This window comes from Solea solea, chromosome 1 (genome assembly GCF_958295425.1).
Source record: "Solea solea chromosome 1, fSolSol10.1, whole genome shotgun sequence".
Taxonomy (NCBI): Eukaryota; Metazoa; Chordata; class Actinopteri; order Pleuronectiformes; family Soleidae; genus Solea; species Solea solea.
Genome location: NC_081134.1, coordinates 21,635,199 through 21,662,753, shown reverse-complemented (window position 1 = coordinate 21,662,753; position 27,555 = coordinate 21,635,199). Strand labels below are relative to the sequence as shown.

General features: G+C 42.0%; 2 protein-coding genes across 2 annotated transcripts; both read left to right on the top strand.

Annotated features, from left to right (window-relative positions):
• The first annotated feature begins 12,294 nt into the window (after positions 1-12,294).
• On the top strand, positions 12,295-26,910 carry lactb2 (lactamase, beta 2). Its single transcript, XM_058645365.1, has 7 exons — positions 12,295-12,560; positions 13,205-13,365; positions 16,427-16,547; positions 24,698-24,876; positions 25,398-25,546; positions 25,939-26,026; positions 26,393-26,910. The coding sequence occupies exons 1-7, from the start codon at positions 12,439-12,441 to the stop codon at positions 26,434-26,436; spliced, it is 864 nt and encodes a 287-aa protein (XP_058501348.1). The 5' UTR covers positions 12,295-12,438; the 3' UTR covers positions 26,437-26,910.
• Positions 18,076-23,725, top strand: LOC131469917 (tripartite motif-containing protein 16-like). The gene has a single exon (XM_058645351.1). It carries the CDS (start codon positions 20,297-20,299, stop codon positions 21,941-21,943), a length of 1,647 nt encoding a protein of 548 aa, XP_058501334.1. The 5' UTR covers positions 18,076-20,296; the 3' UTR covers positions 21,944-23,725.
• Positions 26,911-27,555: the final 645 nt, after the last annotated feature.

Sequence of the window (27,555 nt, the reverse complement as noted above, 5' to 3'; positions counted from 1 at the left end):
AAAAAAAGTAAAAAAAAATTTAGATTTTCCTTCACCTTCTTTTTCACCTTTTGCTGTTGTTAATAAAATAAAATCATGAAAATGTTTCTCATTAATTCAGAAATACAAAAATATACGTATATATTTTTTTTTTCCCCAGGAATATTTATTGAGTTAATTCCAAAAACCAAAACCGAATTTTTATTTTTCTCTAATTAATTCACACAATGAAAAACAAATTTTTCTTATTTTTTCGTAAAGAAATAAGAAATATTAAAAGAAGTAAGATATATATATATATATATATATATATATATATATATATATATATATATATTACTATCACATTCAGAGTTATCGAAATGAAGGACACATGAATAATTATTACACTCACCGTCTCCCCTATAAACTTAGTTCATGTGAATACAATCACTATTTCTACAATGGATAAAACATTTTAACTTGTAACTGCTATTACAACACCAAGCTTTGAGTGTCATGGTAAAAACAATGTGTGTAATGAATAACACGAGGTGTTGTGCCTTTTTCATTCAATACCTGTAGATGAACATGTGAGCTTTGCTGCTCACGGCGGGTTCAGGAAGGATCAGTCAGCGTGGTGGTGGAAAATAATCTTTTCTCTCTCTCTCTCTCTCTCTCTCTCTCTCTCTCTCTCTCGTTCCTGCTTCCTCCTTCCGGACCCAGCCTACTGCAAGAGACCAGAACCAGGTTACAAGTGTGCTTATATAGCTGACTGATTACCTGATTCTGTCCAGCTGTCTGATCACCGGCTGAGCCACTCCTCCCTCTCCTCCAGCAGCCGCCGCTCTAACCATACCCCACTGCCACATACCCCCACCGCCCGACTTAGGCCGGGACCCCACCGGCCGCAAAGCCCACTCCCCCCCCCCTCCGCGGAGCGGGAGAGAAAGTCAGCCACGACCATGCGGTTACCCGGCCTATGGATCACCTCGAACCGGAAGGGCTGTAACGCCAGATACCAGCGAGTGATCCGCGCGTTGGCATCTTTCATGCGGTGGAGCCATTGGAGCGGGGCATGGTCCGACCAGAGGGTGAATGGGCGCCCCAGGAGGTAGTAGCGGAGGGCCCCAACCGCCCACCGTATGGCGAGGCATTCTTTCTCCACCGTACTGTAGTTCACCTCCCGCTGAGCCAGCTTCCGGCTAATGTACAGTACGGGGCGGTCGATCCCCTCCACCTCCTGTGACAAAACGGCACCCAGCCCTCTGTTCGAGGCGTCGGTCTGCAGGATGAAAGGGAGAGAAAAGTTAGGTGTGTATAAAAGTGGCTCCCCACAGAGGGCTCGCTTAACCCTCTCAAATGCCAGCTGACAAGGCTCCGTCCACTGGACCGGATCTGAGGCACCCTTTTGGGTCAGGTCGGTTAGGGGGCTGGTCAGCTCCGAGAAAGCCGGAATGAACCTTCTATAGTAACCAGCCAGCCCCAGAAACCTCCTGACCTCTTTATTTGTCTTGGGTTTTGGGCAGGCTGCAATCGCTGCCGTCTTTTGTATCTGTGGACGCACCTGCCCGCCCCCCAAGTGGTACCCCAAATACCGTACCTCCCTCCGTCCAACAGCACACTTCCCCGGATTGGCCATGAGCCCCGCCTTCCTCAGGGACCCAAGCACTGCTCCCACCTGCTGCATATGCTGCTCCCAGGTCTCACTATGAATGATGACGTCATCCAAGTAGGCCGCAGCATACGCAGAGTGAGGCCGCAGCACCCGGTCCATGAGGCGCTGAAATTCGCCAGAAACGCCTCTGGATCATCCTCCGTGGACATCCGTTGTAGGGCAACAGGCGGAGACCGGCCCCGACTTGGCTCCGGACTGGCGTCCTGGGCACCGGGGCGCTGCAGCAGCTCCCGCAGGAGAGCACGGTCGTCCCGCTGGGCCGCCGCGATGTCTGCGAGGACTCTGGACTGCTGCTGCTGAAGCGTGGTGGTGCTCTCCTGCATCGCAGCGAGGTGCTGAAGTGCCAGCGACAGCGGCGTCTGTCCTTCCATGGTCCCTGTTCAGGCGCCAGATGTGAGCTTTGCTGCTCACTGCGGGTTCAGGAAGGATCAGTCAGCGTGGTGGTGGAAAATAATCTTTTAATTTCAACAGAAAAAGTCCACCAAACATACAAATAAACTGCCGTCGTCGCACTCTCTCTCTCTCTCTCGTTCCTGCTTCCTCCTTCCGGACCCAGCCTACTGCAAGAGACCAGAACCAGGTTACAAGTGTGCTTATATAGCTGACTGATTACCTGATTCTGTCCAGCTGTCTGATCACCGGCTGAGCCACTCCTCCCTCTCCTCCAGCAGCCGCCGCTCTAACCATACCCCACTGCCACAGAACAGTTTTGGGAATGGGACAAATCATCATCCATGTTGGGTGGTGATGTAAAATGCCACAAACATCGATAGAGTTGTGCTTGTGGTGCTCGCCACCATGAACACAATGCATGTCTGCAATTGAAAGGAATCGTAAAAGGATAAATCTAGTGATACATTCTATACTTTGTCAACAAATTCCATGAGAAGACATTAACCAATAGATAATTGATCCTACTAACAAGTATTAGTTGTGTAGCCAGACATATTTTAATTTGCGTTGGGTGCGAACACAGCTTTGGCGTTACAGCTCAGTTAACTAGTAACATTCAATAATCCATCGTTTCTTGAAATGTAACATGGTTATCTAGTTAGCAAATGTTGAGTACGGTAACATTAACAGACACACACGTTAAATGTTTTAACCACTAACGTTAACCAACAGTTTAGCTTCATAACTAATTTCACCGCAACTGGCACAGGCGGACACAAGGGCCGTTTCTCAACTTCCATACTTGTGCGTACTTGTGAACACGTCATCAGCCTCAGTCCAAGTCTTCCTCCTCCTCCTGTTCCAATTCTCAAGTTAGCGAATAGTGAGGATGGTTCTCAAACCCGGAAGCGTTACGTCGGCCTGTCCTCATGAAATGAGCTGGCTCAGACGTCGCTGTCATTACATGCTTGGTGTGAGCCATAGATTTGTTGTTGACGTGTTTTTTTGTTTTTGATGGAAACATTTTGTTATTTTGTTGTGGAAACAAAATAACAATGGAATAAAAATGGCAACATTTTGAAAGTTTGTATATTATTGTTTTAACTTTGTATTAAAGTCGCACAGTCATTGTATCTATATTACATGTCATTTAGCAGACGCTTTTATCCAAAGCGACTTACAATGGAATTGAGTACAATCAGCCAGGGGTGGAGTCAAACTTGTGACCATGATAGCTTTCGCACACAGGGTACCGGTCTTAACCACTGAGCCACTCCACCCCCTATTATATTTAAATATAATATGTAAATATTAGATATGTAGAGTAGTATATATTTGTACACGTTATATATTTATATAAATTAATAAAAGTATTTATATGTTCAGGGCCATACGGTGGTGTAGTGGTTAGCACTCTCGCCTTGTAGCGAGAAGACCCGGGTTCGAGCCCCGGTTGGAACAAGGGCCTTTCTGCATGGAGTTTCCCGTGTGTGCGTGGGTTCAAATAGTCTCTATCTGTGTGTGTGTGTGGCCCTGCGATGGACTGTCGAACTGTCCAGGGTGTACCCCGCCTATCGCCCGATGTAGCTGAGATTGGCACAGCCACCCTCTGGCAGAGGATGAAGCGGTAGATGATGACTGACTGATTTATATGTTCATTTATCAACACTGTAGGTGGCGGTAATGAGGCTGCAGCACTTGGCGCCACCATTCAAACAGCAGAACAATACATACATACTTGCATACTTTTGAAAGAAACATTTAGAAATTGAGAAACAACCACATACTTGTGTACTCCCATACTTGGCAAGTATATACTCCCAGCGTACTTCTCAAGTATATACTTCCCAAGTAAGCAAGTACATACTTGCTTACTTGAGTATTAAGAAACGGCCAAGGATCCTTAAATTGTATTGTGGGCGGGGCTGGACCTTCAAGGCGGGGCTGCCTTCCCGCAGGCTGCAGCCATTACCTTCTCCCTCTTCCTCCTCCTCCTCCTGGTCCTCTTCCTCTGTAGGTGAAGATTACCTGGCAGTAAATGAAGAATGAGCAGCGTCAAACTCACACAGAGGTCGGTGACTGAAGTCTCACTTTCCATTTTTCTATTTAAGTCCAGAGAATGAATCTCCAGATAAAACTCACACCTTTGGCCTTGTGTGTGTGTGTGCACTGAGGCCATTACAGCTCATTTAAAGTTAAAGATGGAGATTTTCTTTCTTCTGCTTCTGTTTTTGCCCCCGGGCAGAGTGGTGATATTAACGTTAACCAAAATGGTGAGAGAGAGAGAACAGATGTGAAAGAAGACAGTTTGTTTTACCATTCTAACTATGAATTGTCAACATTTAAAAATATATATACATTGATCGAGCGAATAATGTGGAAAAAAATGTTAAAAATAAAATGGAGGCTCTTGAAAACCACCATATGGTTGTAGCTACGAGCTACTGTAAACACATATTGTTGTTGACAAGGCCGGTAGCTGCATATAGCTACTAAAAAGGAGACAGTAGTTGTTAACATTGACCTAAAACCTAAAAACCTAAACCTAAAGACCTAAAATCGAACCTATGACTTCCATACCGGATCGGTCGAGGCCCGGGTTAACAACGACCGCCATTGGTGCCGATAACCTACAGGGTAACAGTGGAAATTGGGCTACTGTGGGTCGAAGTCGAAGGAGGAGAGGAGGAAGGCAGGTTCAGAAACAGAGAGAAAAGAGGAAAGGCAAGAGTCTGGGTCTGAGAGTAGGGATTTTGAATGTTGGGACAATGACGGGAAAAGCTAGAGAGTTGAGTGACATGATGCAGAGAAGGAAGGTGGATATACTGTGTGTCCAGGAGACCAGGTGGAAAGGTAGCAAGGCGAGAAGCTTAGGTGCAGGTTTTAAGTTGTACTACTATGGTATTAATAGGAAGAGAAATGGAGTAGGGGTTATCCTAAAGGAGGAGTTTGTTAGGAATGTCCTGGAAGTGAATGGAGAAGAAGTGTGATGGTGCCCATTTTTAAGAATAAGGGAGATGTTCAGAATTGCAGTAACTATAGAGGAATAAAGTTGATGAGCCATACAATGAAGTTATGGGAAAGAGTAGTGGAAACTAGACTGAGAGCAGAAGTCAGCATTTCTGAGCAACAGTATGGTTTCATGCCTAGAACGAGTACTACAGATGCAGTATTTGCTTTAAGAATGCTGGTAGAGAAATACAGAGAAGGTCAGAGGGAGCTGCATTGTGCCTTTGTAGATCTGGAAAAAGCCCTATGACAGGGTGCCGAGAGAGGAACTATGGTACTGGACAGACTGACAGATGAGGTTAGACAGGAATCTCCATGGACTATGATGTTTGCAGATGACATTGTGATCTGTGGTGAGAGCAGAGACCAGGTGGAGGAAAAGCTCGAGAGGTGGAGATATGCTCTAGAAAGGAGAGGAATGAAGGTTAGTCGCAGCAAGACAGAATATACGTATGTGTGTGAATGAGAGGAACCCAAGTGGAACCATGAGGCTACAGGGAGTGGAGATAAAGAAGGTGGAGGATTTGAAGTATTTAGGGTCAACAGTCCAGAGCAGTGGAGATTGTGGAAAAGAGGTGAAGAAACGTGTTCAAGCTGGTTGGAATGGGTGGAGAAAAGTGTCAGGGGTAATGTGTGATAAAAGAGTATCAGCCAGAATGAAAGGAAAGATATACAAGACAGTGGTGAGACCAGCGATGCTGTATGGTCTAGAGACAGTGGCACTGAGGAAAAGACAGGAAGCAGAGATGAAGATGTTGAGGTTCTCTTTGGGAGTGACGAAGATGGATAGGATCAGGAATGAGTCAATCAGAGGAACAGCACATGTTAGATGTTTTGGAGATAAGGTCAGAGAGGCCAGAATGAGATGGTTTGGTCATGTACAGAGGAGGGATAGTGAGTATATTGGTAGAAGGATGCTGGGGTTGGAACTGCCAGGCAGGAGGTCTAGAGGAAGACCAAAGAGAAGGTTTATGGATGTAGTGAAAGTGGTTGGTGTGAGAGAGGGGGATACAGAGAACAGGGTTAGATGGAGGAGGTTGATTCGCTCTGGCAAGCCCTGAAGGGAGCAGCCGAAAGGAAAAGAAGAAGAGTCGTTAACATCAACCTTTAATGCTGTTAGCAGCTAGCTAGAGTAGCCACTAACATATGGTTAGCAGCTAATAACTGGATGTATTTTAAGGACAGAAAAGGAGACAGCAGCTGCAAACATTAAATGCCAACATCACTGCATCATTGGCTATTAGCTTCTACAGTAGCTGTTAGCAACTGATTTCAGTAGCTGCTAACAGCTACTATGGTAAGCTTGATAAAAGAGTGTTTGTTAGGAGATAAGATCGTTGCTAACATTAAATGCCAACACAAATGGCATCTGACCAAATAGCTTTTAGCAGCTACAGCAGCTGTTAGCATCTGGTTACAGTAGCTGCTAATGGCTACAATAGTAAGTTTGATAACGATGTATTTGAGAATAAAAAGGAGACAGTAGCGGCTAATGTCAAACACTTTATAGCTACAATAGCTAGTCAGCTAATGTAGCAGTTAGCAACTGGCTTCAACAGATGATAAGAGCTTCTACAGTAGGCTTGATGAACAACTGTTTGTTTCGAGACAAGACAGTAGCTGCTAACATCAAACGCCAACAGTAGCTGTTAGCTGCTACAGTAGCTGCCAACAGCTACTACAGTAGGTAGCCCATGAGAAGACAAAATTAGACAGTTGCTACTCGTATAGCTATAATAGCTATTCAGCTGGTGTACAGTAGCTGTTAGCCGCTAACATTTAGCAATCCAGCGATGACAGTTTGTAACGACAAACGCCAATGATCAAGAGAAGAGTTTAGCGCCCTCTTCAGAGCAATGAATATATTTCAGGTTTGTCTTTTGTGTTCTCGCAAACATGCATTTGTTGATAAACTTCCAGATTATTCATCAGGACAACAGCAGTTAAAAATGACTGCACCCTAGTGGCAAAACAGGTGAAAAAAAAAGAAAATACATATATATGTATAAGTATTATACTATGTCTTCCTACACTATAGCATAAAATATACAAATCTTCTTCCATCTCCCCACCACTTTTTCACACCTCTCTCTCTCACACACGCACACACACAAACACACACAGGCACACACGCACACACACACACACACAAACACGCGAAAAAACACACACACGCACACACACACTCTCTGTGGATGTTTTTTCTCCATCACTGCTCAGGTTAATCAGCAGATTCCTGCCAGTGTCTGACAGTTTTCCCTGGGTTGGTCCCTCTCCAAATCAGGCAGTTTGTCCTGTCTGTGCAACTGTCTCATTGTCTGTCTCTCTGTCTTTGCAAACATCTGCCTCTTTGTTTTGTCCCAGTTGGCCAGTAGTTCTTTTACATTTGCTTGCATTTGCAGGATGAGGACGGGCCGTGTGTTTACTTGAGGCGGCACAGGACGACACACTGTGAAGCAACACAACCTACGGAGTCATGGCGATGTTTGAGGGGTAGTTTTAGTTTATATAAGGCAGAAACTCATCGCTCTCCTCCACCAAAGTCCACAGAGAAAATATGTGATCAAAGTTCCTCCAACGCAGTCCAAGGTTCCTCCAACGCAGTCCAAGGTTCCTCCACGGTGTCCAAAGTCCAACGCAGTCCAAAGTGCCCACCTCTAATCCGCAGTTCCCCTTGGTGGCACTTTTTCTTCTTGTTCCTCGCATCGATCACACAGTCGACTGCTTTTTTTGAGAAATGTCTGTTGCCATCAATATCTCCTGCATTTCTCGCCCCAAAGTCAGAACTGCTCTCAGTACGTCACCTGCTGAGTTTGACGCCTGTCAAGCAAACGGTTGGACAGTTTATGCGACAGACAGACAGACAGACAGACAGACAGACAGACAGACAGAAAGACAGACGTTCCCTGAATTAACAGAGAGATTTGTCATACACGTCCATATTTTAATATCACTACATGCTCTCATAATTTATTAGTTTTTCTATATTTTAAGCCTGTTTTTAATTGATTTGACTGTTTTGTATTACTCGGTTGCTGCAGCTGCTGTTATTAAAATCCTGTTCACTTTGATTTTTTGTTACCATCTAGAGTTTTGAGGGTGAGAACGGCGCGATACAAATGACTTTTAATCAATTGATAGATTGTAGTTTCTCTCTCCCTGAAAACTACCCCCCCACCCCCCGCCCTCCTCTCTATCTCGCCCATCCCCCCCACCTTTGCACTTATTTAATTTGGTAACACATTAAGGCTTCAGTGGAGAAAGTTAATTACGCAGCGTTCTGAATTATGAATTGCGATAGCGTGTAGTAACATATTGCCTCATTTCTCACAGCAGACTGAAGCCGCAAAGAGATTTTTCACACTTATTTTGCAAAGTAACAAAGGTATCAAAGACGCTTCCATGTGACTTGAATCTTTTTGTTATTATTTAATTGATATCATCTTTTTGTTTTTTGAAGCCAACACGACACACGAAAATATGACAAATACGACATTGTACAAAAAATAAATGTTGCTTTCTATAATTTCTGTCACTCAAAAACAAACATAATGTGGTTTGTGACTTAATCCTGCTCCACACGAGAGGATTTTTCAAATCTGACTTGATTTTCCGATGCAGCAGTTGGACTGGCTACCAAAATAAAAGCAAGATAGCGACACAGGGTCCACGTGGTTGGTGTAGTGGTTAATGCTCTTGCCTTTGTGGCAAAAAGACCTGGGTTTGCGACCCGGTCGGAACAAGGGCCTTTCTGCATGGAGTTTGCATGTCCTTCCCGTGTGTGGGATTTCTCCAGAGTGAATGGTTGACGCAACGGCCAACATCCAGACTCTGCTCGGGGGAATGTTTTATTTTTGTGTGTGGACACTCAAAACTGTACGACACTTTATCTGCTGTGGAAACGTCTGCAGAGAAGAATGACTGGGAGTTTCACAACAACCACACAGAGTCAGCGTTGCTACGTTACATCGGTTACTCGACTGAATATTTCCATTTGCTTCCTGACACCTTTGAGGCAGAACCTTGCGTATTGGACCTTTTAATGTTGAGCGCTTCGCATTGTCCAAACGCTCCGTTTGTCAAAATGAGGATAAAGACAGCACACAACTTAAGTATAAGAACGGATACGTGGTGAGAGCAGACTCCCACATTTACACTCTACTTACTGTTCATGCACCCACCTCCCCCCGCCTCCCCCCGCCTCCCCCCGGCCTCCTCCTTCACCCTCTCTCCCAGTCATTTACATTTATATTGAATTAGAAACCGTGGTGAAGAGCTAGTGGAGGCAGCCGAGACTTATCATAATGGGAGATTATGGGCCGACTGCACCACTATTATGTCGTGTAATTACAAAGCGAGAGAGAGAGGGAGAGAGAGCATGGGACCTATAGACGTCCACATGATGTCAGGATCGATTTCATGTATGGAAATAATGTCCCTCAGTCTTTAATGGTGTTTTCTTTCCCCTGTAAATATCACAGAATGTTTGTGTGAGTCGGGATTTTACTGGAGAGGTTTAATGTCAGACGAGATGATGAGAAGCAAGTGTTAGTCCTTATCGGGCAATTTATCACGTCTTAACACTATTTTACTTAAGCTGCTGTCAGCGATGTTGCTTTCCTCCACCATCCTTTCCACGTCCCCTCGTTCTGTAACATTTTGTTTGTTTTTGAAGTTTTAAACTGACATCAACCAGAGTTAACCAAACACTTGTAACTATTTGGTCCCAGGATCTGAATGTTGATTTGTCAGACTTATGGGAATCTATTCTTTTGCGTGTCCATTCATCTTGTTTGTGCCAGGCATGGGCTTATTCAATGAAAGCTTCTATACTGCGTATCTAGGACTAAGTCCAGACTGTCCCGTATCTATTGCAACATTGACCCATTGTGTGATAAATGTCGACAGCACCATGGTACTCTTATTTTGTTTATGTTTTGGACATGCCCGTCCTTGCATATATACTGGGTTTCTATATTCTCCACTCTCTCTGATGTATTTCAAAAAACTCTGCAGCTGTGTCCACTCATGGCCCCGTTCAGTGTCTTATCAGATTCCACTAGATTATCAAAACCACAATCTGATTTTGCTGCTTTTCTCTGTTTGATTGCTAGACGTCTGATTTTGATGCATTGGAAATCACAACACCCACCAACACATTCATTGTGGATTAGGTTACATATTAATGTTTTATATAAAACTCAAAAAGATTCGACACTTAAAGAGAGGCTCTGTATCTAAATTTAACGAATTGTGTTGTTATATGTTCATTCTTGTGAATTTCCCCTGTGGCCCCTTTTCTGTTATCTCCTGATGTGTATGTGTAAAGAAAAAAAAAAACTTTCAATAAAAACCTTGAACAAAAGTGTTGGGGTTGTAGTCCTGGTAGCGCGACGACACGTACAAAGCACAGGACGTCTCCACATGCATCATAAGGATGTGGACGTAACCACAGCAGACAACTCTGTTAATGCAGACAAACTCTTCTGTCCTCATATGGAGCAATGTAATTCCTTCAGTTTAATTTAAAACAAACAAACAAACAGACAGAGATATTTAAACGTTCAGATTAATAAGAACAATAACAGCAACCATTAGAGCAGATACTCTAAACTGTGAGCTTATTACAGTTTTTCTCAGTGGCTTTGGTGCTTTTCTCACATCACTATTAACATTTGCATAGCAGTTAGTGCATTTCTCAAAACAATTAGTGCAAACTGCAAAACCTACTGGATAACCTGCAAAAGCACGTCACTTGGTCAAAATGGATTGTCCATTTCTCAAAAGCAAGTATTCATGTCAATGAAACTGACAGTGTCATCAACATGAGAAGTGTTGACCATCATTACAAGATAGACAAATGGCTTTGTCAAGTTTTCATTATGACAGTTTATTCTCTCAGTGTTTTCCAATGCAAAGAAAAGGTCAGAACTCGGTGACACTACCTGAAAATGCTCAAGACAGCACTATACACTACTTGTACAGCCATTTGAAAACTACAGTAAAGTTACTCATTGCTGTAGTTAGGGGAGTAAGTGAGTACAAGACACTGAATACGTACGTTTCTTTGCAATTCTCCAGCATTGTGCAAAAGAAAAATACACTACAGTCACTTATTTAGAACAAACATAAGAAACAACCTTTTGGTAGAGCTGTGCACAAATGTGAACAATGTAACAGTACATATTGTAACTGAACATAGGTAAATCATTCTGGCACATCCAGACGTTCCCGTCTGTCTGGCCACATATTTATAATATTTATATTATTTCATAATATCTACATCACAACATCATCCCATCATCCCTTGCAATGCAGCGAGAAAAGTATCTCCTGGAGTGGAGAATCCACCCTCTGCATGACTCTGCTGTGATGTCGTCACATGCTGCATCCATGGCTGCTAGCAGGGCCTTTTGAACATGTGGACGCCGGTCATACTCAGTTCACCTGAGAGCAAGTGTTCAATTTAGGAGACATTTCCAGGAAAAGATGATAAAGAAAGGTATAAAATTTGCTTGACAGAATTTGATAACTAGTTCAACAATTTTGAATGTAATGACTCAAGCAAAGACTATTAGTTTTATTGGGAACAACTTTTCAGCATCCATAGTTATGACATAGACATTTTGACTGACATGACATAAGCAAATGAAATGATAATGTTATAAATCAGCAGAGAATTGTATGAAAGCAACTGATACATGTCCAAATGCATTTGCAATTTGTTCAGAGGAAGGAGAAATTGCTACTATGATGAATGTTGTGGAGGTTGAACTAATAGTTATGAGAATTTTCATTCTGATCTGAGAAAAGCACCAAAGCGACTGAGAAAAACTGTATTACGCTGACGGAGCCATGATCACATGGTACAATGACGCCATCTAGTGTTTGCTTCATTCTGGCATTTTCATTCCACATTGACGGTGATAGATATCCTGAAAAACGGGTTGTTTACAGCTGCTTTCGCTTTTGATTGCAGCAGGATTTCTCTGTTTATGGCACAACAAAGCTTTTGTACAATTGTGTGTATACATTTTTTTTAATAAATTTTACTACATTCCGTAAATAAATTGTGTACTTTTACTACATTCCCTAAATAAATTGTGTACTTTTACTCCAATACATAAGAGTGTAGGATCACCTCTGCTCATATGGATACCTTCCTTTGATCTTTTTTTCAAAGACACACCACGTCTCGACTTGGACTTTTATTTGGATAAGAAATTCATGGGAACTTGTCAAAATAAAATTTATTTTGAAGGCCACTTTCTGACAGGAAGTAAACATCACTGACTTCCGGCCTCTTCTTAAACATTCACTACATCCTAGTTTTCGTGTCTGTATTGTTGTTTTCACAGGCCGCTGGTTGTCACCGTCACAGCGGCTCCACTGCTGCGGCCATGAGCGCCATTATTCCCAGGATAGAACAGCTGTCCGCGCGGGTTGTCCGGATTCTGGGCTGTAACCCGGGACCAATGACGCTGCAGGGAACCAACACTTACCTGGTCGGCACCGGGAAAAGGTGACACTTTTTTTGATTACATAATATACCAGGACCATGTTCATAATTCGGGATATACATAATAAGTGTTAAAATCAATAATTTGGTGCAAGGCTGCCCTGCATTTGTTCATGCAAAAATGTTAAGCCAACCTCCATTCGAAATGTACTAATTTTAATATTTTCTTGTTTCTAGCCCACATCTCGTAGCGTTTAGACCAAGACTAAAATGTTAGTATGATAGACAAGGACTGTGTTAATAATTCGGGATATAAATGATTAGAGATTAAGTCCATCATTTTTTTAGCAAGGCAGACCTTACTTTACTCATGGGAAAAAAAGTAATTAAAAATTTGGCCAATTTAATTTTTTATTTGCTTGTTGGCTATTAACCGTAAAGTTTAGACAATGAGAGAAAACTAACAGGACTTGGCATATGGTAGTGCATAGTACTCATTAAATCTGTTTGAGTGTGGTTTATACAGTTTAACTAGGCTAGTTTGTTGTCTTGACCTTGAAATGTTTTCATTTTCTTGTAATGATGTACATCTCACTTCAAAAGGGTATTATTATTATTTTTTTACCTTTGAATAATTGTTCTACAACAAATAGTAAAAAATAGCTGCTGTAATTAAACGCGTTGTGCGTGTAATGTGTTTCCCGCAGGCGTGTGCTGATAGACGCAGGAGACCACGACGTACCGGAATACCTCAGCAGTCTCAAACAGGCACTGACACAGTTTAACACCAGCATCCAGCAGGTCATCATCACACACTGGCACCATGACCACAGTGGAGGCGTGGAGGACATCTGCCGGGACGTCACAGGTAACATTACAAACAATTGTCCAAAAAACGAAGACAACTAGGACACACAGTCATGAAACGGCCCTCGCCCCATTCTACTTGTCATATTCAATGAGAAATTTCATGTAATTCTGTTTACGTTAAAGCTTTCAAAAAGTGGAATTTTAAAGTGGTTTTCGTTCAATTTTAACATCAAATTTATCTGAGCACTGAGGCCACACCTTTTGACGTAGAGAATTTTTTTTGATGACTTAACATCATTAACTTCTCTAGAACACATGGACCGCGTAGACTAGCCATTTTAGTTTTTCCATAATGGCCGACTTTTGGGTGGGCGGAGCTAATGGAAGTACATTCTTAATTTGTTTGGACTTGTTTGGATTTGTTTAACCAAGTTTGGTTAAAATTGGAGCAACTATGTGCGACTTAGACATGATAGAAAAAATCCAACAGTTGGCATTTAACTCAATTTTGGCCACTTTCTCTCACGTCAAAAATTCCACAAAATATTACTCAAGAAACTTTGGAGTAAGCCCGACACTCAACAAATTTCTTCCCGATCCGACGACTTTTGTCCTACCATGACCTGATGTCTGCGGGCGCTATAAAGCACTCGGGCTACGAACGGGTTTGTGCCCTACGCTAGGGGTGGGCGATATGACCTAAAATTAATATCACGGTATTTTTCATCTTTTGAACGGTGACGGTATAATATCACGGTATTACTTTTTTTGGTAGGTTTTGGGAGGAGTACATATTTTTTAATAATATTCTAATCTGATATTTGTAGTTTTTTTTCCTTTCTGATCCGGTCCCCAGAGGAATCACGGCTGAACAATACTAACAACGAACAATACAATACTAATGTGGTGGCCTTAAATTTGTTTTTGTTTTCTTTTTTTAATACAAACAGAAAAGGACTTGACACATTTTCTGAATATGAAATGTTAGGTTTACATAGTGTAACTTACCAATAGCGTTGTGCAGTCTGTGTCCAAAACATGCGAGTCTCGTATATTTATTAATTTCCAGAGCGCGCACCATGTTTGCACCGCTGTCAGTTGTCATGCCCGTCAGACGCGCTTCATCCAAGCACCAGTCAGAAAGTGCGTCCTTCAGGCCTAACGCAATTATTGCTCCGGTGTGGTCTTCGGGGAAGAAGGCGGTCTGGAGGCATCTGCTGCGCAACTTCCAGTCATTGTCAATGAAGTGGATGGTGAGGCTAATGTATGGCTCAGTAGTCCGGCTGGACCATAAATCAGTAGTGGCCGAGTAGGCGTCAAGGTGGCGAATTTCGTTCATTACTCTGTCCCGTACCTCCGTGTACAGCTCTGGCAAGTGCTTGTTACGCTAATTTAATGGCCACTCCCCTTTTACCACCGAATATGTTTTACTTTTTTATTTGCAACAAGATATACAGTATATAAGGACAGATATTCAGACCACTGAACGTTTGAAGAAAATGTAATGCATTATTATTTAGAATTAGGAGATTATTGGCGCTCAATTGATTTATCACGGTATTGACGGTATTGCAAAATCCATATCATGGCGCAATGTCACACCGGTGCTGACTATGACACCGGTATACCGCCCACCCCTACCCTACGCCACTATGGCGTTTTTCGTTGACCTGACCTGTGCCAAATTTCAAGAGTTGTTATGCATGTTAACACTAAAAAAACGAATCTATTAATCCGGTGGTCAGCAACTGGTGGCCCGTGGACCAAAACTTGCCCGTCATCTGCCGGGCATCAGTATATGGCCCAGGAGGTGATTTAAGAAAAAAAAAAAAAAAATGAACTTAATGAGATTCTGCCGCTGTTTAGTTTTGATAAATGAAAAATAAAACACTGGCGTTGTGACGGCAAATTTGTTAGCTTCATGTGGCTTCACTAGGGCTGCCACAAACGATTATTTTGTTAGTCGACTAATCACCGACTATTTTTTTCGATTAGTCGACTAATCGGATCATACGTAATTGAATGTATAACATACAGTTTATCGCACCAGCATGCAGCTGCTCTTATATAACAATCATTGGCTTTCAGCTTGAAGTGTTTAAGGTATATGCAAACTAAAAATTAAGACAATTAAGATGATAGTTCATTAAACCTTTAATGAAATATGCTTGTAGCAACAAACAATTGTAGTGCAAACAGCTGAGTAAACCACTGGCCTAAACACAAAAATAAATAGGCCTACTTAAGGTTTTTCTTTCATTTTTCTTTGGCATCAAACATAGCTACAATGAGGTAGGCACCTAAGGAATTATTAAAGTTTAGGTCTCACTGACTCAAATATAACAAAAGTGCATTTTGTGCTCAGTGCTCACAACTGTATTCAACTTTACTACACTGTTATGTTACAGAAAACACATGAAATATGTGTGCTAAGGCTAATTAATCAAATCGTCATCGCTAATGTTAACGTTTACAGCTATCAATATGAGTAAGTAGTAAGTTAGCTCTCGGTTTACGCTAACTAGCCAGTTAGCTTCTGAGACGACGGTCCCTCTTCATCGTCGTTGTCAGCCACAACGTGCTTCCTTTTCAGGTGCTCGTGCATCGCATTTGTGCTGCCGTGAAAGGCAAGTTCTGTCTTGCAGATATTGCATTGCACACTGTTTTCTTTTATTTTCTTAAAATGCTCCCACACTTTTGAGCTCTGTTGCCACCGGGTAGCCATACCAGATCACGGCTGACTCAGATTACCACTACTGCGCATGTGGGTCAAGGACAGAAAGGCAGACGCGGCAGTGGAAGGTGCCACAGCAGTTTTGAGAGAAAACAAAGTTTAAAAAAAAAGACGCATCGACTCTTAAATTAGTTGTTGACGATTTTAGTAGTCGACATAATCTTGACTAGTCGACTAATCGTGGCAGCCCTAAGACACACGCAATTTGACTCCGTTTTTTGAACGACAACTTTTATAAAATCAGTCCCTGTTTTGTAGAGAAAGTTAGTTTATATTTACACACATGGTTTTTATGACATTCCACAACTGTCCTCACACATAAGCAGTGACAGGAAGTCGTCGGTCATGACTGTGACAAACCTGTGTGTGTCCGTTTGTCCTGCAGGTTCTGAGGTGCCAGTCAGCAAACTGCCTCGCTCCAGCCGAGTCACGGAAACAGCCGGAAACAAGAGCTACACTTACCTGAGGGACGGAGACGTCATCCAGACGGAGGGGGCCACGCTCAGGTCAGAATGAGGGGGCGGGAATCACAGGGTCACCTCACGGTACGCGGTCCACGATACTAATAAATATTGCGACAACGATTCTGTAACAAGTCTGTATCGCGAGACAATCGTACAGCGATACGTCGGCATGTTGGTCTAAGTGAAGGAAACCAAAAACGTTACAGCGAAAAGATTTCTCGTTTATGCACATAGAAAAAAGGTCGTACATATTTATCTTCAACATTAATTCACGTGTTTATCACATTTTTTTGTAACTTTATGAACAGATAGTGACGATAAGACAAGCAGCCTCCCCGAGACTGTGTGGTGAAGTGAGCGCAGGTGTGTCACTGTGATGTCCGGGACTGAACAAAGAAAAAGTTTTCACATCGTACGGTTCCCTGACAGTAACGCCCTTCCTGAGACGCCACATGTTAGCAGATTTAGTGGAGGAGCTGAAGAAGACTGAAGTCCACGATGCTCCTGCTGATCACTGCTCTGCTGGAGCTGAAGATGTGGCCTGTGATTTCAAAGACATTCAGAAGAAGCTGCAGCAGGAGATCACTGAGCTGAGGAAGAGAGAAGCTGAACTGAAGAAGCTCTCACTCACACACGATCACACCCAGTTTCTCCTCAACTCCCGCTCATTGTCAGCACTCAGTCCATCTACATACTCGTCCACCCTGTGAAATCTGAATTATTAGTGTCAAGACTGGCTCAGATGACTTGACAAAAACACAGGTACAAGAGAGATGCCGGCAATTTAACATTTATTTATCAAAAAAAATAATTATCTAAACCAAACATAACCTATATCTGTAATTAGGGGAATCAGTTGTAAATGCAGGTGCAGGGATGTGTGTGAGTGTTGGATGTGAAACTAAGAACAAAACAATGTGAGCTGCAGGACGCCAGGCTGGAAATGGTGAGAGAGAGCGAGAGCACGGCTGGACTGTTGGGCTTTAAAGGCACAGCCCCGCTTCTTGGTAACTGCACACACCTGCGATGCATAGGCTTGATTGCCTGCCTGTGTAAAACAGAGGCCGTTTCTCAATACTCAAGTAAGCAAGTATGTACTTGCTAACTTGGGAAGTATATACTTGAGAAGTACGCTGGGAGTATATACTTGCCAAGTACGGGAGTACACAAGTATGTGGTTGTTTCTCAATACTCAAGCATGCAAGTATGTATGTATTGTTCTGCTGTTTGAATGGTGGCTGGCGCCAAGTGCTGCAGCCTCATTACCGCCACCTACAGTGTTGATAAATGAACATATGAAATACTTTTAATAAATGCATAAATATGTTGTTATTATTTTTACATTTTAAATATTTAACTTCATTTATTAATTTATTTCTATTAAAATATACAATACAAATAATACAATGTGGAAAATAGATATATTACAGCATTGTAGAGTAGTATATATATATATATATATATATATGTATGACATATATGTACGTGTACAAATATATACTACTCTACATACTATACTATACTACACATATCTAATATTTACTTATTATATTTAAATATAAATCTCGACTTTAATATAAATCTAACATTCAAAGTTAAAATAAATAAAACATTAACAATATACAAACCTTCAAACTTTCAGGCTTCCATTAAAAACAAAATAACACGTCAACAACAAATCTATGGATCACACCGAGCATCTAATGACAGCGACGTCTGAGCCAGCGGATCATTTCATCAGGACAGGCCGAGGTAACGCTGCTCTGTGTGCACAGTGAGCGCCGAGCGTCCACAGAGGCGGAGCTGATCACCTCCGACAAACGTCGCTGCCAAACTATAAATACGTCATATCTTCATACACAAACCACATGTTTGAATTCTAAATGACTAATTTCTCGCCTCAAATGATGTTAAAACTTTGTTCCGGGACACAGAAAAATATTTATTTCAGATTTATATTTCTATTATCTGCTGCTATGCTCCGCCGAAATGTATTCTGGGATACATGGCCATCCCAAGTACGCTTAAGTCTCCTCCGATGCATACTTGGTAAAGATGGGTGGAGCGAGAACATTTCTGGGTTTGAGAACCGTCCTCGCTGTTCGCGTACTTGAGAATTGGAACAGAACTTGGACTGAGGCTGATGACGTTTTCGCAAGTACGCACAAGTACGCACAAGTATGGATATTGAGAAACGGAGAGGCACACCTACACAACCCCGCCCACTCGGGGTCGTCACATTAGTAACATGAGGCACTGGTGACATCAAGTGACTGAAAGAAGAAACTGCATGAAAACTCACTCACTCATCTTCTACCACTTTATCCTCCACATGAGGGTCGTCAGAATAGAAGAATAGAATAGAATATATACTTTATTAATCCCCTTAGGGAAATTATTTCTCTGCATTTGACCCATCCTAGAATTAGGAGCAGTGGGCTGCCACACTTAGTAGCGCCCGGGGAGCAATGGGGGTTGGGTACCTTGCTCAGGGGTACCCCACTGCCTTGAACCGGCGACCTTCTGTTTACAAGCCAAGTTCCCTTTCCACTTGGCCACAGGCTGCCAATCCCAGCTGATAAAGGGTGAAAGGCGGGGTCACACCCTGGACAGGTCAACAGTCCAGTCCATCACAGGGACACAGAGACAAACAACCATCCACTCTCACACTCAATTTAGTGTCCAATTTTGCCTAATCCCCAAATCTGTGTGTTTTTGGACTGTGGGAGGAAACCAGAGAACCCAGAGAACTAGGAAATTCTGACCTCTGATTTTGTCGTTGAACGGAGCATAAGATCTGCTCCAGGAAAATGTAATCACTCAAGATACAATTTATGGAAGAAGATGGATCTTCCAAATGTTGTTTATTTCACAGAAAAGCCTATAGGCCGACATGTGTTTCCTTGTTATTTCTTTCAAATGATTGCGTTTGCTGTAACGTTACTGTGCGATAGTCACGAGAAGTTGCAGAACTGAATGATAATCCTGAATCTGTGATCAAGTGTTGCTTGTTTCATGGTTGACAAAAATACATTGTCAAAATCGTTGTGCTGATATTATCAAGTTAGCTCAAAGTTTCTCGTTGCACCTTCTCCAAACCTGGCGCTAACGTTACCTCCGTTTTGCTGTATGCTGAGAAACGGCACAGCAGGATAGCGGAGTTTAGCGCGCCGCATCACCTGCATCAACTGGTAACGTTACGTACATCTGGATGATATGTACATGTATGTAGCGAAGGTTCGTGATTTATTTTCATAAATAGGTGTGTGATTGACCTGAAGCGTCCACAGTACAAAATAATATAATGTTATTTTCTAAAGAGACAAGACTGAGCCCACTCTCCACATCTCCTCGTTAAAAAATAAATAAATTCAGCAGTGGCGCCCCGCTGTTTGTTCTGAAACTTTAGGGTTTCATAAACGAGGTAATGACGCAGATACACACACAAACACAGCGTTAATTGGAGCTTCCGGTCTATGTGGCCTTTAACACAGATTATAGCTATTGCTACTTTCACACTCCTGTTTCAAACGTAGGCCTTTAATAATCCAGATATGTGACTTCATCTCACTTTTTCAGACGTTTTCAAACTCGCTGCCAGTTTCTCTTGTCATGCAACAATGTTAAAAATGAGGACACAACACACCTCAAACACATCAAACCACTCTTCCTCCTCCTGGAATGAAGCAAAACCCGCTAACACTCCCTCTTTATTCTGATCTCAAACTCGACAACATTTAATCGAACTGAGCAGGCTACTAGAACGAGCAGATTCACTGCAGAGACGACAAATGGCTCAGACAAGATATCAGATGGAGAGAAACAGACTCTGCTGCTCGATTTGTTTGGATCTACTAAAGAATCCAGTGACTGTTTCTTGTGGACACAACTACTGTATGGACTGTATTAACAACCACTGGGAAAGGGACGATGAGAGGAGGATCTACAGCTGTCCTCTGTGTAGAGAGACCTTCAGATGGAGGCCTATACTGATGAAAAACACCATGTTAGCCTATTTAGTGGAGGAGCTGAAGAAGACTCAAGTCCACGCTGCTTATCAATGCTCTGCTGGAGTTGAAGATGTGGCCTGTGATTTCTGCACTGACAGGAAATGTAAAGCTCTCAAGTCCTGTTTGGATTGTTTGGCCTCTTACTGTGAGGAACATCTCCAGCCTCATCATCAATCACCTGCATTAAAGAAACACAAGCTGGTGGAGCCCTCCAACGACCTCCAGAACATCTGCCCTCGTCACAATAAGGTGATGAATATGTTCTGCCGCACTGATCAGCAGTGTATCTGTTGTCTCTGCTCTGTGGAAGAACATAAAGACCACGACACGGTCTTGGCTGCAGTAGAGAGGACGCAGAGGCAGAGAGAGCTGGATCTGAGTCTAGAAGAAGTCCAGCAGAGACTCCAGGACAGAGACAAAGACGAGAAGGTGCTGGATCAGGAGGTGAACGCCCTCAATCTCTCTGCTGATAAAGCTGAGAAGGACACTGACAAGATCTTCACTGAGATGATGAATCTCCTGCAGAAAAGACTCTCTAAGATGAAGCAGCACATCAGATCCCAGCAGGAAACTCAAGTGAGTCGAGTCAAAGATGTTCAGAAGAAGCTTCAGCAGGAGATCACTGAGCTGAAGAAGAGAGAAGCTGAACTGAAGAAGCTCTCACTCACACACAATCACACCCAGTTTCTCCTCAACTCCCGCTCAGTGTCAGCACTCCATCCATCTACACACTCGTCCACCATCAACATCCAACCTCCCACATACTTTGAGGAGGTGACAGCAGCTGTGGCAAAGATCAGAGGTCAACTGCAGTACGTTCTGACTGAGACGTGGACAAACATCTACAAACACTTCCTGACAGAAACAGAACCAAAGACCAGAGCTGAATTCCTCAGATATTCACAGGAACTCACACTGGATCCAAACACAGTAAACACAAAGCTGTTCTTATCTGGGGGAAACAGAAAAGTAACATTCACGATGGAAGATCAGTCTTATCCTCGTCACACAGACAGATTCACTGATTTTCGTCAGGTCCTGAGTAAAGAGAGTCTGACTGGACGTTGTTACTGGGAGGTTGAGTGGACAGTATTAGGAGTTGGTGTAGCAGTGACGTACAAGAACATCAGCAGGTCAGGAGACTCACGAGAATGTAAATTTGGATTCAATGACAAATCTTGGGTTTTAGATTGTTCCTCGTACAGTTGTGAGTTTTATCACGAAGGGATCAAGACTAGAGTCCCAGATGGTTCATCCTCCATAGTAGGAGTTTACTTGGACCACAGAGCAGGTCTTCTGTCCTTCTACAGAGTATCTGACACCATGACTCTCCTGCACAGAGTCCAGACCACGTTCACTCAGCCTCTCTATGCTGGAGTCAAGATTCATTATTATGGCGACACAGCAGAGTTCTGTAAACTCAAATAAGTCTTGAGTTATTTAAAGAGACAGTGAGTTAAACTCATTTTAAACATTTTAAAGAAGTAATGTTGATTCTTCTTTTAATGAATGTACATTTCGTGACATCAGCAGAACAGGAGACTCAGGTGAAAGTGAATTTGGATTAAATGAGACATTTTGGGTCCAGAGAGAAAATCAGTGATGTTATCTCACGAGGGGACAGGAGCTCCAGTTATATATTATGTTATATTATTAATCGCATATATATTGAGTTTTATTCTACTTAACTGTTTTTATTTGTATTTTAGATTTACCTAATCACACTAGACATTCCACTATATTCATTGAAGAAGTTTGCCATACTTTTCTTGTCTTTGATCAGTTGAGTAATGTTGTACCTACTCTCTTTGTCGTGACATAATTGTTGTGTTTGAAACTTGTATGACTTCAGTTATGATGATTTATTGGGTGTATTTTCTTGTTTTGGGATTCCACCTGCACATATCTCCATTATGGGTTTGTTTTTTCTTGTATTTTAAGCACATATTTCTAGACCTGAAACGATTAATCGATTTTTAATCGATTACTAAATTAATCGACAACTATTTTGATAATCGACAATCGGTTTGAAGGTTTTTTATATGATTAAAACAAGATTTCTACTGAAGGATCCGGTGACTGTTCTCTGTAGACACTACTATATGAACGGTAGGAGGATCTACAGCTGTCCTCTGTGTAGACCTTCAGACTAGTGATGCGCGGGCCGACCTGTAACATAGGACTGGGCGATATGGACTAAAAGTCATATCTCGATATTTTTTAGCTGAATGTCAATACTCGATATACATCTCGATATTTTTTCTGTGATGTAATTGGGGTTTCCCCCAAAGCATTGTAGCATATAAGATAAAACGTTTTCCAGAGGCAAACCCTTTAAAAAAATAAACAAACAATCCATTATAAGTTTAAGCCAAATGCCAAATGTCAGAGGTCACTGAAATAAAAATGCTCCTTGAAAAAATAAAACTAATCTCTTTCCTGCATGACAATAATATACAGTAATTCATTCAAAAATACAATACTGTTACAATTTTAACAGAAATAAAAATGGACTTAATAAAATTGGAACAAACATGACTAATAAAATAAAAATTGTATCTGTGAAAATTAATGCTGAATTGGGTTTGAACAATTTTCTCAATTATTTCATATAGATATTTAACACAGCTTATTGATATGATAATTAAATAATGTCCTATATTTTATTATCAATATTGACAACTTCGGGCTTCCATATGTCCAAAAGTGACTGACAGTAATGGAAAATAAGTCAAAACTCTATAGTGTGTGAAGTATGAACCAGCTAGTTCCCGCCTCCTCAGCACAAGCTGAATGATAAATCTAACACACCAAGAGAGGCGGGACTTAAGACAGAACAGCCAATCATCAGCCGGTGCCATGTTTGAGGCAACGACAGGAGAGGGAGGGGGAGAGGAGGCAGCCGCAGCCGCAGCGAGCGCAGAAATGGAGCGACTGTAGTGAGGCGTTTGTGCAAAACTGAGGCAAAACTGCAGAAAAAGTGTGGGTGTTGAACCCTCTCACCGGGAAAAGTGTGGGTGTTAAAACACCCACATCCCCCACGGGTGCGATGCCCCTGTGTGCGTGTGTGTGTAAGGACTCAGGGAGAGGGAGAGGAGAAATAGGTGCGAACTTGCGGCCCATATATTGTCATTTAAACGCAAAATGAACTATATCGATACAAGCGATATTGTCCCGTGTTATATCTTGTTTAGAAATATATTGATGTATATTAAAATATCGAGATATCGCTAGGGCTGGGTGATGTTGGGTTGGGTCGGGTCAAGAAATGTTCACTTTATTGGCGGGGCGGGTCATTATGGATTAAATATGATCAGCCTACTTCTTACCACACTGTTGGGTAAATCCACCTGCGACCTGACGTCACAAAAGTGCCAAGCAGCGGCCACAACAAACCTGAATCAAGCGGGGAAGAAGTGAGGGAAAGATTACGGTCGGGAGAATACAGAGTTAAAAAGAAAAAGAAAAGAAGAAAAAGAAAGAAGAAAAAAAAAAAGGGGGCGGCATGGTGGCGCAGTGGTTAGTAGTGGTGGTTAGCACTGTTGCCTCACAGCAAGAAGGTGCTGGGTTCAATTCCTGGTCTGGGACCTTTCTGTGTGGCGTTTGCATATTCTCCCCATGTCTGCGTGGGTTTCCCCTGGGCTCTCCAGTTTCCTCCCACCATCAAAACATGTTAGAATGTTAGTTACATTCGGTCAGGTTGGTCCCTTGTGGCGGCGCGCTCAGTCGCAGCGGCTCTGATCAACCCTCCATCTGACCTCGACATCTCGTTGTACAATACCAGTATAATGACAATAAAGATGCTTTCCTTTCCTTCCTCCTTCCTTCCTTCTTTTCCATCGGTGACATTGTGAAACTGAAGCATTGAATAAATAATGGAAAATAAACAGACTTTCCTTGTGTTTTCACTCCAGGATCTCATTCAAACACACTGAAACTGTAGAAATTGTAAATAAGACCACAGTAAAAAAAATCCTGTTATTATAAAAGCATTTTAATGTAATAAAATGATAATATTACATTTTCAACATGTAAAAAAACAAACAAACATCAATACAATTGTAAATAAAATACGTAAAAGGTTCATGTCATGGTTGACTGCCAGCGATAAACCTACAGACGTCCCACTCTTTTAGCAGATCAGAAAAACTTACTGAGGTTTTTTTTATTTCTGTTTCCCAGAGTGTTGTTCACGCCGGGTCACACAGACGACCACATGTCACTGCTGCTGGAGGAGGAGAACGCCATCTTCTCCGGAGACTGCATCCTGGGCGAGGGCACGGCCGTGTTCGAGGACCTCTACGACTACATGAAGTCTCTGAACGTCCTGCTTGACTCCGAGGCTGACCTCATCTACCCCGGTGAGGGAACCACAGCCCGGCACGTTCCAGGGCTGCGAGAAACCTTATGAAAATCTTTCCATGTATCTTGATTGATTTGCTCTTAAACAGTTGAGTGTTGAAGGACCGTTTCATCGCGATGCGCACGCTGACAAATTGTTGTTAGCCAGCTAAAACCATCACGTATTCATTCATCATTAGTCCAATGAAATGGTCGGAAATCAGGTTGGACTAACACGGCAACTTAAGATAATGTAGTTGGGAGTTGAATTATTGTCGTACATATACAATTGGTCTGGACGCTCTCCATCCGAATTTCCCGCTCCTGACCTTAGACCCGGGAAATAAAAGAAGAAGCCAGACCGGTGCGTTATCAGGAAGAGTTTGAAAGTATGCTTTTGAAAAAAGCTTTTATTTTGAAGTTCAGTGAATCCAGGAACTCTGAGTTGGAGGCCCCTGCTGTAGGTTTGACGTTTTAAACGGCGGTGTCTTCAGATGATGGGACAAAAGCTCTGACGCTGTTCTTGTTCTTCTACATGCAGGACACGGCCCTGTGGTTCAGGACGCTGCCTCTAAAATCCGACACTACATCAGCCACCGGCAGCAAAGAGAGCAGCAGATACTGATGGCCATTCAGGACGGACAAAGAAAACCTTTCTCTTCCATGGAGCTCGTCAAGATCGTGTATAAGGTTGGTATAAGGTCGTTGAGCCTGATCCAAGACCACCAAATGTCCTGTTTTTTATATTGTCTGAGCCTGATCCAAGCCCGACACATGTCCTGTTTTTTCTTGTCTGAGCCTGATCCAAGCCCGACATGTGACTTGTGTTTTTTTTGTCCATGCCCAATCCAAACCCAACACGGTATTGCCCAGTATTTCTTTAATATGAGCCTGAGCCCAACCTGACACCTGTCCTAAAAAAAAATTTGTCCGAGCCTGATCTAAGTCCTGTTTTTTTTGTCTGATCCAAGCCTGACACGTGTCCGGTATTTTTGGAGAATTTTAAAATGTACCACTGATCATCGTCATCATCACAGCAGCAATAACAACTGTGTTAAAACAGTTTTCTTTTTGTCTTCCAGGACACTCCTGAACATCTGCACCGAGCGGCTCAGGTGAACCTGGTCCATCATTTAAAGAAACTGGAGAAAGATGGCAAGATTAGTGCGGGTACGTGACTCTCTTAACACAACATTTTCACTCATTTTTTCACTTTGGTTTGTTTGGATTGGGGCTGTGATAATTCATCGATTATGTACTGATCACACACTTGATCGTCAACTATTTTGATTATTTGTTTATCAGTTTGAGTGCCTTTAAAAACCATTACCAATATCATTTTTGTTCTATTTATATATTCTGTTTATGTTGAAGTTACATTTAATTCAGATCATCACGCGTTGCCATCCAGGATTTTATTGAGCGAATGTTTAGATTTTGCGTTAATGTAGTTTTATTATTTTTTTATGTGCGTTAATTTAGGATTTTTGAAAACTGTATACTAACTTTATTACAATTTTTTTTCTTTTTCCTCAGTTAAGGAGTCGTCACAGATCACCAAATGGAAGAGTAACCTGTGATGAAGACAGTGATCGGATGTGCTCGTAATTGATCGGAATCGTGAAAATCCATCAAATCAGTGAATTTAATGAAAATTATATATATGTATGTATGTATGTATATGTATGTATGTACAGTATATATATGTATATATGCATATATATATACATTATGGTAAAACGACTTAGGTCTGGTGATTTACAGTTTGATACTCAGGGAAAAGAACAGATTAGATTATTACATTTATTTTCATTTCTGCTGCTGTTGCAACTAGAAATGCTGTATGTTCATTCAGTCACTAGGAGGCAGTGTCTGTCATGTCATTTTCTTTGGAACAAGTCAATGAGACATTTTGCTCACAAAACAAAATAACGGAGGATGTGTTTGAGTTCAAGTGAGAAAAGTCTTAAGAGGTAAACAGCTTCATTAATTTGCATTATACATAAATAAATAAATAAATGAATGAATAAATACACTGTTTACTTCAAAGCAAACCACACGTCCCGTCATTTACTCGATAGTAATCCACATGTGTGTAAATAAATGTTTATTTTTAAAGCAAACCACAATGTTTTAGTGCACTATACGGTAACCGATATTTTCAGGGAAGTGTGGTTGTGAAAATTCGCTTCATAATCAAATGTGATGTGTGATATAACCAGACGACGTGTCTGCCTGAATGTTTGACCTTCACTGACCTGCGATCACTTTTCATGTTGACCAACAGAGAAGGGGGTGTGACCTGTTTTCTCCGAGCTTTGTCTCGGTTTCTCGGTTTCTCTGAATCTGACACTGAAGTAAGGACTGAGTCACTTTACTGAGAGCTGAGTCATGACTTTTACTGAAGAAAGTGCAGAGAATGAATCACGGAGGAAGACGAGAACAGGCCTGTGAACTTAAACAAGTATTTAGATAGTGTTGATAGATTGCTAGTTAGCATAGATAGTTAGTTAACTAGTGTAGATAGATTGCTAGATATTGTAAGCATAGGTAGATAGTTAGCTAGTGTTAATAGATCGCTAGTAAGCGTAGATAGATGGATATTACGGAAGCGTATTGCTGCCACACGTACACTCCTGATCAAAATTTTAAGACCAGTTGAAAAATTGCAAGAATTTACATTTTGCAATGTTGGATCT

What these genes read in the sequence shown, in the direction of transcription:
- LOC131469917 (XM_058645351.1), top strand. Translation starts at nt 20,297, where the DNA reads ATGGCTCAGACAAGATATCAGATGGAGAGAAACAGACTCTGCTGCTCG.
- lactb2 (XM_058645365.1), top strand. Translation starts at nt 12,439, where the DNA reads ATGAGCGCCATTATTCCCAGGATAGAACAGCTGTCCGCGCGGGTTGTC. An exon ending in CTGGTCGGCACCGGGAAAAG is followed by an intron (nt 12,561 to 13,204) that starts GTGACACTTTTT and finishes TGTTTCCCGCAG; the next exon opens with GCGTGTGCTGATAGACGCAG. An exon ending in ACGGAGGGGGCCACGCTCAG is followed by an intron (nt 16,548 to 24,697) that starts GTCAGAATGAGG and finishes TCTGTTTCCCAG; the next exon opens with AGTGTTGTTCACGCCGGGTC.